Source organism: Stegostoma tigrinum, chromosome 5 (genome assembly GCF_030684315.1).
Source record: "Stegostoma tigrinum isolate sSteTig4 chromosome 5, sSteTig4.hap1, whole genome shotgun sequence".
In the NCBI taxonomy this organism is placed as follows: domain Eukaryota; kingdom Metazoa; phylum Chordata; class Chondrichthyes; order Orectolobiformes; family Stegostomatidae; genus Stegostoma; species Stegostoma tigrinum.
Window position 1 is genome coordinate 102,156,636 of NC_081358.1, and position 14,275 is coordinate 102,170,910.

The 14,275-nt window shown below is 44.5% G+C and overlaps 1 protein-coding gene across 1 annotated transcript in view; it reads left to right on the top strand.

The window, feature by feature from the left end:
- The window catches only part of tg (thyroglobulin), a 333,710-nt gene that overhangs the window by 247,509 nt on the left and 71,926 nt on the right, over positions 1-14,275 (top strand). Inside the window, exons 45-46 of the mRNA XM_059646355.1 lie at positions 851-1,015; positions 3,389-3,556. Of these exons, the coding sequence (XP_059502338.1) occupies positions 851-1,015; positions 3,389-3,556 (333 nt within the window). The remainder of the gene's footprint in view (positions 1-850; positions 1,016-3,388; positions 3,557-14,275) is intronic.

Here is a 14,275-nt window from a genome sequence, read left to right on the forward strand (position 1 = left end):
GGCACTGCCAACTTTTCCTACATTGCTTCTAAAAATTATGCAGAATTTCACACCAATAAACTGTGGAAAATGCTTCCATGTTCAGCTTTCCACAGCTCTGATAAAAGCAAAATACATGTGCCTAATGTATTCCCAGTCAGAAGATATGTGGTGTACATTTATGAAGCAGGGCCCTGACCTGAAACACCAACTTCCCTGCTTCTCTGGTGCTGTCTGGCCTACTGCGTTCCTCCAGCTCCATAGTGTGTTTTCTCTGACTCTAGCATCAGCAGTTCTGTGGTGTGCACATTATTTTCAGGACTCAGTCAAATTTGTACCTCATAAGGGTCTTATGTGAAAGACAATTAGACTCGCCAACTTTAAGGGCATTTAAATTGTCATTGGATAAACATATGGATGATAATGGAATAGTGTAGGTTGGATGGGCTTCAGACTGGTTTCACAGGTCGGCGCAACATCGAAGGCCGAAGGGCCTGTACTGCACTGTAACGTTTTGTGTTCTAATTATGATACACCTCAAGAGGAAGAGTCTCCTGTTTTATTTCATTATATTCCAGGAACTTCAGCTTCCTTACTTCACTGTTCTTTCCCTTCTCCGAGCTGCCATACAAGTTTTAAACATTTATCGTCACACCAGCAGCTTCAGAAAAAAGACTGGTGGGAATTGGCGGGAATTATTGAAGATTTAAACAAAGCAGTTGAGAGAAATGTAACTCGATATGACACATTATACGCCCGGAGTTCTCTTTTCTCTGGCTTACTAGTAAATTAATTGATTAAATTGTGCAAATCAGATCTGTTTCATTATGAGTTCAGCTTGTATTCTTTGAATTTCCTTTGCATTGTTAAGGGAGGATCAGCTTTGTCTCCAAATGCTGTGATGAGTAAGAAGAGAGCCCAGGAGCAAATCATCAAATTGGCTGAAGAAGTTGGCTGTCCACCTTTGAACAAAACAATCCTGTTAGCATGTCTCCGTGCTCTACCGGCACTGACCCTGAACGCTGCGCAGACCAAGGTTGGTACATGTAGAGTAAATATCCTTCCCAATGGATGTGATTATATTGTTAATCATGCACTGGCATGCATTTCCTATCCAGAAAACTTAATTTCTTTTACCATGAATTTGGGTCATGATTTTTGATTTGATACTACAATTATGAAATGATCCGTGAGCCTTTTCCATTCCATTTTGCTGTGCCAATAGGAAAAGAACTGGAGGGTGTTATTTACAGACAGTGAGCTGTCATGATTGGAGTGCACTACCTGGAAAAGGTAGAAAACTGAGTCAATAGTCAAAAAGGTTATTTGAAAACATACCTGAAGGGGGAATTTTTGTAAGGTAATAGAAGAGGGACAAGGAAGTGAAAATAATTTGATAGTCCTTTCGAAGAATGAGTTTATGTCATGGTAAGTGTCCACTTGGATGGGATTATGTATTCAGCATACGTCACTAGAGGGGAATAGTCTGATGTATCATGTGATTTAGACTTTGGCCTGAATTTTTGGAATGATGGAGAGGATCTTCAGTTTAACCAAAATGGTGTGGGATTCCAAAATTCCAATTCCGAATGTCTCTGCCCTGAAATAGCAATGACTATTTTTTACTGGGATAGAGTTGGAAGGTAGTACGGAGGAAGGAGGGCAGGTTATACTTTGCACCTCTGGGATTCATATCAGCAGCGAATGTTCAGCTGCCTTCGTACAGTCCCAATTTCTGCTGATGGCAAGTCCAAGAACTAATGGAGATAGAGGAATCAAAGTGTGAGGTCACAGGTCCAGTGGTGGTAAGGAGGTACGTCGGGGTTGGAGCTGTTCTGCAGGTAGAGTGGGGACTAGGACAGATCAGATGCATTGAGGAGGTTAAAAGAGTCAGACGTTTAGAGAAGGATAAGAGGGGAAGGTCCGAGTTCAAAGGCCAAGAAGAGGGATCAGGGACCTCAAATTGGGGAGTAGGATTTGGGGTTCAGGTGCATTTGGGATGGACCAAGGGCTGAGGGAAGTGGGATCAAGGGCCTTGGCCTTTGGGAAAGGGAAAATGAGGGATCCACATGGAGGCATCCCAGCAATCAGCCATGATCAAGGGTCCCTGATTCTTGAAGCTTCACACGTGAAGCACCTTGACCCAGGATGTGGCTGCAAAGACTTCATCTCCTGAAACCACCTGAAGTAGTCTCAGGTCAGGAAACCCTGTCAATCAGGGCTAAATTTAAAAAGCTGAATGACAATGAATCTTATAGTTTCATTAGCATATTTTGAAGTTCTAATTCACGTCCTTGAACTGGATTAGTTGCCCATTTGCACAACATGTAAGGCTAAGGCCAAAGAATCGACTGAAAATGAGATTTGGTTATAAACTATTTTATCAGACTTTACACCTGCATTTCAATGCTGCAAAATCCACAGGTTTGTTGAGGTAAAATTGAGTCATTCAGCATTAAATTAACTACAAGTTTGGGAAGGGTTCACAAGCATAGTCACAGAAGTCTACAGCACAGAAACAGGCCATTCAGCCCACTGTGTCTGCACTGGTCAAAATAAACAACTAACAACGTTAATCTCAATTTCCACCACTTGGCTCATAGCCTTGGATACCTTAGCATCACAAGTTCATATGTAAATATTTTATAAATTATGATGGATTCTGTCTCCACCAAGTGCACAGGCAGTGAGTTCCGGATTCCCATTACCCTCAAGGAGAATAAAAATTCCTCACAACATTAGAAAGGGATGAGCAAGAAAAAGCTACGAATGCACCATGTACTCTGTGCAAGTCGAGCACTTTTAAAATGTAAACTATACCACCTAACTTCTGACATTACTTATTGCAATATTCAAGTGGCTTTTTGATGAAGAACTGAGCAGGGGTCAGGGAGCAGTGTGAGGGAGGAGGGTGTCAGGGTGAGGGAGGAGGAGGTCAGGGAGCAGTGTGAGGGAGGAAAGGGGCTCAGGATATTGGAGGATGGTGTTCAGAACAAGGGAGGAGAGGGTCAGCAGGTGGTATGAGGAGAGGAGCCTAGCCCTAATCTTGGAGCATCCTCACTAATATCATTGTCAATGCAGTAATTCACGAAGGCATCTCATTACCAAGACCATCTTCTCAAGACCAGTTGGGGAAGAAACTAATTGCTGACCCAGATGCTCTGTTATTCACACACAATGAATAAAATAGTCTTGACTCATGGGAGATCAATCATGATGGATAAGCAACAGCTCAATTTTTGTTGAATCTTGTGATCTGTGAGGGAGCTTGAGGAACATTGGCCTTTTTCCATCTAATATTACTGATATTTCTCGATAAGTTCATTTGCATAAAGTAACCTACAGGGCAAGTCTCCATATTCAGGCCAAGTTTTGAAGCTGAATATTGGCTTATTTTGTGTTTCCACAGCTCCTAGCTGTCAGTGGACCATTCCAGTCATGGGCTCCCATAGTGGATGGGGTTTATCTGCAGGAGCCTCCTGTTACAGCCATAACCCGTGGCCAGTATCACAAGGTTGATTTACTGATTGGGAGCGCAGATGAGGATGGGCTTGTTAGAAGATCGAAAGCATTCAAGGTGAGATCAAATCTTAGTTTTCAGAACGTTGGAAAGTATTCTTTGCTGTGAAATGATTAGCCTGTTGTCGACTGACGACCTAATAAGGCTAAGTAACTTAATGAATTCATGCCTGTTGTGTGACTAAATCCTGTACATTAGGAATGCTCTGAGCTAATATTTAATCAGTTACATATTTGAGCTGGGAATAAAGTTCCTACAACTGACATTGTTCCTGTTGGGCTAAGGAAGGGAAAATCTACTCAGTTCCTGCTTCTGATTACCAGCCAATGATATCTGCTGGGAAGTGTATCTGTTTGTTTATACACAGTTGTGTAAATGTTGAGTGACTCTATGATGGAGATTCAATTTGAGTGACCCCTTATCAAACAGCTTGCTAATATTTTCTACCACATACTGAATGAAACCACTTGGGTGAAGTTCCTGAAGCTAGTGTGAATTAATGACTTCCAAGAAACATGAAAGAGCTTTTTGTCCAATCAGAATTCATCCTTCCAATCAACATGCATGATTTAACTTGTCGTAACCTCTATCTCTTTTATTATGTGATTTCCCCTCACATCGAAATCAAATCATAGAGAACCTAACCACTTTCACAATCAACAATTAAAACAGTTATTCTCTACTACAGTTCTCAGTTCCATGTTTCCAAATCCTGAAGCAACTTACAATTGCCTGCAGGTGCAAAAGGAAATATTCTATTGAGTTCAAGCTCTGATTAAATCATATGTGAGTTTCAAAGCAATTGATAGCTTCCAGTAATTTAGAGGCATAGAGATTTTACAGTGTAGAAAGAGGCCCTTGGGCCCATCATATTCGTACAGGTCATAATGAAAGCAAAATACTGTGGAAGCTGGAAGCTGGGAGTCAGAAACGAACACAGAGATTATTGTAGAAATCCAACAGGTCTGGCAGCATCTATGGAGAGAGGAACAGTGTTAATGTTTCAAGTCCTGGTATGAGTTTTCTTGAGAACTGTATGTATCTATTCTAAGAGAGATAATGGGAACTGCAGATGTTGGAGAATCCAAGATAACTAAGTGCGAGTGATAATGGGAACTGCAGATGTTGGAGAATCCAAGATAACTAAGTGCGAGTGATAATGGGAACTGCAGATGCTGGAGAATCCAAAATAATAAAATGTGAGGCTGGATGAACACAGCAGGCCAAGCAGCATCTCAGGAGCACAAAAGCTGATGTTTCGGGCCTAGACCCTTCATCAGAGAGGGGGATGGGGAGAGGGAACTGGAATAAATAGGGAGAGAGGGGGAGGCGGACTGAAGATGGAGAGAAAAGAAGATAGGTGGAGAGGAGAGTATAGGTGGGGAGGTAGGGAGGGGATAGGTCAGTCCAGGGAAGACGGACAGGTCAAGGAGGTAGGATGAGGTTAGTAGGTAGGAGATGGAGGTGCGGCTTGGGGTGAGAGGAACGGATGGATGAGAGGAAGAACAGGTTAGGGAGGCAGAGACAGGCTGGACTGGTTTTGGGATGCAGTGGGTGGAGGGGAAGAGCTGGGCTGGCTGTGTGGTGCAGTGGGGGGAGGGGACGAACTGGGCTGGTTTTGGGATGTGGTGGTGGAAGGGGAGATTTTGAAGCTGGTGAAGTCCACATTGATACCACTGGGCTGCAGGGTTCCCAAGCGGAATATGAGTTGCTGTTCCTGCAACCTTCGGGTGGCATCATTGTGGCACTGCAGGAGGCCCATGATGGACATGTCATCTAAAGAATGGGAGGGGGAGTGGAAATGGTTTGCGACTGGGAGGTGCAGTTGTTTATTGCAAACCGAGCGGAGGTGTTCTGCAAAGCGGTCCCCAAGCCTCCGCTTGGCTTCCCCAATGTAGAGGAAGCCACACCAGGTAGAGTGGATGCAGTATACCACATTGGCAGATGTGCAGGTGAACCTCTGCTTAATATGGAAACCCATCTTGGGGCCTGAGATAGGGGTGAGGGAAGAGGTGTGGGGGCAATTGTAGCATTTCCTGCGATTGCAGGGGAAGGTGCCGGGTGTGGTGGGGTTGGAGGGCAGTGTGGAGCGAACAAGGGAGTCACAGAGAGAGTGGTCTCTCCGGAAAGCAGACAAGGGTGGGGATGGAAAAATGTCTTGGGTGGTGGGGTCGCCCAAAGAGGATCCCCCTCATTCTCACACACCACCCCACCAACCTCCAGACGCCCAAAGAGGATCCCCCTCATTCTCACACATCACCCCACCAACCTCCAGACACCCGCCCTCCTGCAAACACTCCATCCCCTATTTCCAATTCCTCCGCCTCCGCCGCATCTGCTCCCACGATGAGGCATTCCACTCCCGCACATCCCAGATGTCCAAGTTCTTCAAGGACCGCAACTTTCCCCCCACAGTGGTCGAGAATGCCCTTGACCATGTCTTCCACATTTCCTGCAACACATCCTTCACACCCCGCCCCTGCCACAACCGCCCAAAGAGGATTCCCCTCGTTCTCACACACCACCCCACCAACCTCCGGATGCAACGCATCATCCTCTGACACTTCTGCCGTCTACAATCCGACCCCACCACCCAAGACATTTTTCCATCCCCACCCTTGTCTGCTTTCCAGAGAGACCACTCTCTCCGTGACTCCCTTGCTCGCTCCACACTTCCCTCCAACCCCACCACACCTGGCACCTTCCCCTGCAACCGCAGGAAATGCTACACTTGCCCCCACACCTCCTCCCTCATCCCTATCCCAGGCCCCAAGATGACTTTCCATATTAAGCAGAGGTTCACCTGCACATCTGCCAATGTGGTATACTGTATCCATTGTACCCGGTGTGGCTTTCTCTACATTGGGGAAACCAAGCGGAGGCTTGGGGACCGCTTTGCAGAACACCTCCGCTCGGTTCGCAATAAACAACTGCACCTCCCAGTCGCAAACCATTTCCACTCCCCCTCCCATTCTTTAGATGACATGTCCATCATGGGCCTCATGCAGTGCCACAATGATGCCACCCGAAGGTTGCAGGAACAGCAACTCATATTCTGCTTGGGAACCCTGCAGCCCAATGATATCAATGCGGACTTCACCAGCTTCAAAATCTCCCCTTCCCCCACCACATCCCAAAACCAGCCCAGTTCGTCCCCTCCCCCCACTGCACAACACAACCAGCCCAGCTCTTCCCCTCCACCCACTGCATCCCAAAACCAGTCCAGCCTGTTTCTGCCTCCCTAGCCTGTTCTTCCTCTCACCCATCCCTTCCTCCCACCCCAAGCCGCACCTCCATCTCCTACCTACTAACCTCATCCTACCTCCTTGACCTGTCCATCTTCCCTGGACTGACCTATCCCCTCCCTACCTCCCCACCTATACTCTCCTCTCCACCTATCTTCTTTTCTCTCCATCTTTGGTCCCCCTCCCCCTCTCTCCCTATTTATTCCAGAATCCTCTCCCCATCCCCCTCTCTGATGAAGGGTCTAGGCCCGAAACGTCAGCTTTTGTGCTCCTGAGATGCTGCTTGGCCTGCTGTGTTCATCCAGCTTCACACTTTGTTATCTTGTATCTATTCTAAACCCATTTTCTAGTACTTGGCCCATAGCCTTGTAATCTATGATGCTTCATCTAAATAGTTCTTAAATGTCTTAGCTGTTCCCACCTCTACCAACCTTTGAGGCAATGAGTTCCAGATACCCACAATCCTCTGGATGAAAACGTTTTGCCTCAAATTCCCTTTGAACCTCCCCCTTACCTGTGCGCCCTGGTTATTGATTGCTTTGTTAAGAGGAAAAGCTTTTCCCTATCTACTCTGCCTAGGCTTCTCAGATTTATACAACTTAATCAGATACCCCCTCAGCCTTCTCTGCTCTAAGGAAAACAGCTGAATCGCTACAGATATACTTCATTACCATCATCTTTCAAATTAAATGGAGACTCTTGTGGCATCTCCGATTCGGGAGCTAACAAGTGTAATCATGGAGTACATCATCTCCAGGGCTGGTTCATGAGAAAATGGGGTAACCCTGAGAACATGAGGATAGAATCACCCAGACTGATGCTGCACAGTGCTACAATGTTGCCTTCACTGAGTAGAGAGTTGATGCACTTCCGTTGCCAGGACTATCAGGCCAAGCACACTAGTGCTCACTGCACCATGTTCCCAAGATAGTGAATGTTTGCTGTGCCTGAACAACCCAACATAATGACAGTGGGACAACCTAGAAAAGGGGAAGTTGGCCCAGCTACCTTTCTCCTTTGATGTGGAAGAAGGGGAGTCTGATGGAGATGCTGAAGGAGACAGCATTGATTATGCTGTTATTACAGAATCCAGGACAGTACTGAGATGGGCTAACAGGCCTGAAAGAGCCTAAACACAGCAACTAAATTGCTTTAATTCAGAGGTAGGAGGCAAAAGTAGTGGAAAGACGTTCCTGATCTGTAGGGAAAGTTTGATGACTAACATTTAGACTGTGGGCTCCTTTGTTCAGCATTGAATGGAAGTTATTTTCTTAACCTTGCTGCAATAATCACTTTTTCAGCTCTTGAGTATAAACATCAGTGCGGTGTCCTGAAACATCAGCGAGCAAGAAGCGTTCATCTATTGCTGAGCTATGGAGAGCCGACACAATGCTGAATGACATTCCAAGCCTGTACATCTAGCTTAAGGTCATGTTCCTCTCAGAGGGCAGCAGCGATCGGAAGCCTCAAAGCTCATGGTACAGCTCAACACGAAACACATAAGTGCCTATGGAGATGAGTGCCCTTCAAGGTTGGCTTTAAGAGAAGCAGAATAAATCAGAAACCTTAATAGATATGAAAAGATCAAACTATTGCAGTACAATTAAGTATAGTTGTGAATAGCTGGGCAGCAAATTGCACGAAGGTAAGGCAAGGCAATGCAAGACAGGGATTCTGTGAACATTCAGGTAGATTCAAAGTGAGTGGGCTCAAGGAGAGTAACTAAACAGACCTGAGATGCGGTAAGCTTCAGTCCATGAAGTGTAGGTTTGTCTCTGAGTACACAGTGTCCTCAGAGTAGCAATGCAGCGAAACTCACTGGTAACAGCCTGAGGTGCTGCATTGAAATGTAGAAGTGGTTCTGAGGTGTGCCACGAGTGTTCTTAGAGGCTGGCACATGTCAGATGTGGAAATGGGCTGCATGTGGCTGGTGCCCTGAAATGTTGGTGCCCAGTGTCCAACAAGGAAGATATTTGGGGCAAACAACAAACTGAAGTTGCCAAGTGCCCACACTGCCATTCATATTGAGATTTTTCCATGCCTGACTTGTGAGGTGCGTTTGGTAAAGTAGGAAGTTGAACATTAAAGAGTTGATTTTTATTTTAGAACATAGAACAGTACAGCACAGAACAGGCCCTTCAGCCCATGATGTTGTGCCGAACATTGATCCTCATGTACGCAACCTCAAATTTCTGTGACCATATGCATGTCCAGCAGTCTCTTAAATGACCCCAATGACCTTGCTTCCACAACTGCTGCTGGCAACGCATTCCATGCTCTCACAACTCTCTGTGTAAAGAACCCGCCTCTGACATCCCCTCTATGCTTTCCTCCAACCAGCTTAAAACTATGACCCCTCGTGCTAGCCATTTCTGCCCTGGGAAATAGCCTCTGGCTATCAACTCTATCTATGCCTCTCATTATCTTGTATACCTCAATTAGGTCCCCTCTCCTCCTCCTTTTCTCCAATGAAAAAAGTCCAAGCTCAATCAACCTCTCTTCATAAGATAAGCCCTCCAGTCCAGGCAGCATCCTGGTAAACCTCCTCTGAACACTCTCCAAAGCATCCACATCTTTCCTATAATAGGGCGACCAGAACTGGACACAGTATTCCAAGTGCAGTCTAACCAATGTTTTATAGAGCTGCAACAAGATCTCACGACTCTTAAACTCAATCCCCCTGTTAATGAAAGCCAAAACACCATATGCTTTCTTAACAACCCTGTCCACTTGGGTGGCCATTTTAAGGGATCTATGTATCTGCACACCAAGATCCCTCTGTTCCTCCACACTGCCAAGAGTCCTATCCTTAATCCTGTACTCAGCTTTCAAATTCGACCTTCCAAAATGCATCACCTCGCATTTATCCAGGTTGAACTCAACCTGCCACCTCTCAGCCCATCTCTGCATCCTGTCAATGTCCCAGTGCAGCCTACAACAGGCCTCTATACTGTCAACGACACCTCCAACCTTTGTGTCATCTGCAAACTTGCTGACCCATCCTTCAATCCCCTCATCCAAGTCATTAATAAAAATTACAAACAGTAGAGGCCCAAGGACAGAGCCCTGTGGAACACCACTCACCACTGACTTCCAGGCAGAATATTTTCCTTCTACTACCACTCGCTGCCTTCTGTTGGCCAGCCAATTCTGTATCCAGACAGCTAAGTTCCCCTGTATCCCATTCCTCCTGACCTTCTGAATGTATACAGGAATACAGTGAAAAATGTACAATGTCGCCACACAAGGCACCATCTTAGGTAATTAATTATAGCATGAATGAGAAGATTAAGAAATTCTAATCCTTGCCCTGTGATAACTTGCCATTGTCTAGTGACAATTTCAGCATTTCACTTAGCAAAAGCAGAAAAGATGCAGCAATTTGCTGCTGATACTGAGATAAATTTCGTGGAACGTCTTGTCCAATTCTATCACACATCTTGCCACAGCCCACATCTCTCAGACACCTATAAGGTTCTGTACAGTGTCACCAAAAACAACATTATATTCCATATCTCGCCCCAGATCTCCATTTGAGTGCAGTGCCCCAAAGGGATTTACCTAACAGGTGGATAACAAAACAAAGCTGCTGAGAGAAAGAACATCAATATTAGACTAAGCAAGAAAAATAAGACAGTGGAGGTAATGATTTAAAAAGAGAAGGTTAGAAATGAAGGGAAAGTGGCAGAAATCTGTAGTGATTCAGTTGTTTTCCTTAGAGCAGAGAAGGCTAAGGGGGTATCTGATTGAGTTGTATAAATCTGAGAAGCCTAGATAGCCTAGAATCTTCAGTTGATTCATCAAAGGCCTTCCCTCCATTATAAGGTCAGAGGTGGACGGCACAGTGGCTCAGTAGTTAGTATTGCTGCCTCACAGTGCCAGTGACCTGGGTTCGATCCCACCCTTGCGCAACTGTTTGTGTGGAGTTTGCACATTCTCCCCATATCTGCTTGGGTTTTCTCCAGATGCTCTGGTTTCCTCCCACAGTCCAAAGATATGCAGGCCAGGTGGATTGGCTATGCCTGTGGTGTTCAGCGATGTGTAGATTAGATGGGTTATAAGGAGGTGTGTCTGGGTGGGATTCTCCAAGGGTCGGTGTGGACTTGTTGGGCTGAAGGGCCTGCTTCCACGCTGTAGGGATGCAATGAAGAATCCTATGTGGATCCTACAGGTGCAGAGTTTCCTCCAAAGCTGCAGGCTGCATATCCTCCTGCAGAGTATGTGGGAGGTGTAGGTGACATTATCCTTGGCATGTGAATGCACCTCCAGCAATGATACTCACTGACCTGCAGCTAGCTGCAATGCCTTCAGTATTCCCTCTCATGGTACACTACCCAATGGCACTGAAAACCCTAGTTCTACTCTTCACATGTCACTTGATTCTTGACAGTGAGGGCCCACTTAACCTAGGGTCTTTGCGGATGTTGGCACTGAGACATTCCTTCAGCTTCTTCACCTCCAAAGCCAGTAATATCTCTGGGTTGGCTGCTATAACTTTCCACATCGAAGTAAGGACCTGTGAACAAGCAGGACAAAGCTGATCTCCGTTGGAAAACCTGTCCTGGTCAACCTTGTCTTTGAGCTCCTTACCAAACTGCTCCTACATGAAGCAAATGTTTGCCATTCAGCACCTTAACATGGTGAGGGCCATTCTGTAAGACCCATGGTTACTGACACTCTTCCTCAATCAGACAGGAATTTGTGGCCTTAAGCATGGCATTGTGAGCATGTGGCACATAGCTCACTCTGACTCTTAATGTCCATCACTGTGACACAATCTGACAAGTATGGGATCAACAGCAGGTAATCAACTCTCCATTTCCAGGAATTAGTGAAACGCACCAGGTACAGGCTTCATATTTTTGAATAGATTTGTGAAGACATATTTTTCTCACTTCTGCATAACAAAATATCATCTGTGAATGTAATTCCATCGAGCTGGTGTGCTAATGAGTATTTATGGTATGCTAATGAATGTAAAGAGGTTCCTAACCATTACCAGGATGGCTGTCCCACTGTTGGGAATGTGAATTTTGGTCAACCGCTCAATTATATTCACCCTCTCACCTTTCTAAATCCTCTGGGTAGGTCCAGAAGTTCCCACCTTCTATCTATTTTTGTGCCCCTCCTCTCCTGTTTGAAGGTCTGAATTGCAGCTATGTGTACTTTCTTATTAGCCGAAATGTGACTATAGCATGTCACTTCCTCCAATACCTTTGTCACTTTCCTTTTAATCACCATCCAACAGATTTAGTGAACTGGATCCTTCTACTTAATTTTAATAATGGGTAATAAGAGAAACTATGTGCAGAGAATTCAGGGATGGGACATAAGTAAACAATGATCTAACGTGCTCATCTAAAATTCTTCTAACTGCTACATTAGATACCTATGTACAACATTCATTTCACATGTAATTGCATTTCTCCATTTTATGTGTCTACACCATCAGTTTTAGATAATAGACGTTGTACTTTTATCTTCTTGTTAAAACTGGAAGGACAGCAGTTGCCCTCTGTCAGTCGCCTAACAACAAATTCAGTTGTTGAATTGTACAGCTTACTGTTTGTCAGTTTGGGTTTTCATAGCTGCTAGCTTTCAAATCCTGTGGAGAAACATGTGTATTGATTGTTAACAACACAGAGGCACCAGAGTAGCTGATTAAAGAAAGCCTTTGATCCTTTATAAGCTGAAGTTTACAGATGCTTGCTCAGCAAGGTGCTGATAAAATCCTTCCTGCCAGAAATAAGAACAAGTATTATGATGTGTTCTGTATTAGTGCCAGGGAATGGCAACAATTTGGGTAACAGGAAGCATCATAATAATCGCCACTATCATTCAGTTAAGAAGCAAGTGAATCACGGATAGACAGCTACGTTGATATTGTACCATTATAGTTTCACAATATACTATGGTAGGTCAGATTTACTCATGCTTCTGCTGGAACATTTTAGGTTTAGTTTAGATTTTATTGTCACGTGTTCTCAAGTACAGAAGTACAGTGAAAAGTGTATAATGTTGCCACATGCAGGTACAAAGATAGAATAAGTCAAAAAATGAAGGAATGCCAAGTGTCCTGCAGGCAGTAAAGCAAAATTCAACCACAAAGACAGAATGTGTGTTCTTTTTTGCTTGTCTTATTTCAACTGGCACAGGAGCAGCAATAGTAAAGCTTTCAAGGCAGGTTGCATCATACTTTGAGTTAAGCATCCTGATAGGTGTGGATTATGCAAGTTGTTAAAAAATAGGAGTGGATCGTAACGCAGTACATGTGTTTACTTTAATCAATATCTATGTAGATTACGTTTTTTTAATGAAAGGTTTGCATTTTTATAGCACCTTTCATAACCTCCAGATGTCCCAAAGCATTTTACAGCAAACTAAGCACTTTTGATATGCAGTCACACGTGTAATATAGGACGAATAGGAGGTCAGTCTTGGGAGAAAGAACAGGGAAATCAATAGTTAGTTGGAAAGAGCAAGCCTAAATTGGTGGAGGAACTGAAAACAAAAAATGCTGGAAATCACAGCAGATCAGGTAGTAGCCACAGAGAAAGAGCAAGCTAATGTTTTGAGCCTAGCTAACTTCATCAGAACTGACGCAAAATGTGGAGGGAACAGCATTCATGCAGTAGTGAGGGGCTGAAATGCTGGGTGAGAAAGGGTGTTGATAGTGCAGATTAAATGATCAGACTGTGAGAATGGCAGAACTGCCAGACTGGAAAGAACAGGCAGTTCCACTGGAGTAGGTGTAGGAGAGAGAGGACATAGTGACAGAGAATGCAACAAGTGAAGATAAAAGAAAGGGATCATAATTTAAAGGTGTTGAACTCAATATTAAGTCCAGAAGGCTGTAAAGTGCCTAGTCTGAAGATGAAAGAGTGTTTCTCCAGTTTGCATTGCGATTCACTGGAACACCGCAGCATGCCGAGGACAGAACTGTGGACGTGCGAGCAGGACACTGTGCTAAAATGACCAGCTATGTAGGTAGAGGAATAACGGGATCTCAGAGCGCAAATACGTTAATTACTAAAATTGCATCACAGGTTAGAAATGCAATAAGAAAGGCACCAGGTATCATTTCTCGAAAGATAGATTTGAAAAGTAAGGATATTATGCCAAATGAGAAAGCAAGAATCGCAGATGCTGGAAGTCAGAGGCAACACCATGTGGAGCTGGAGGAACACAGCAGGTCAGGCAGCATCAGAGGAGCAGAAAAGTCAACATTTCGGATCTGGACCCTTCACGATGTTATGCCAAAACTGAATTGAGCCATGGTTATGCCACACAGAGACTGTTAGATGCAGTTCTAGTCATCGCATTATAAAAAGGCTATAGAGGTACCAGTGAGCAAGCAGAAAAGATTTCAATACAAAGTAGCAGAAATGCTTGCATATATTTATAGGGAAGGTTTAGTAAACTTACACTTTTCTTGACTGAGAAAGAAGGCTAAGTGGCACCTCATAGGCTTTCGTAAAATTATGAAAGGCTTTGACTGAGTAGATACAGAAGGGATGTTTCTTTTATGTCT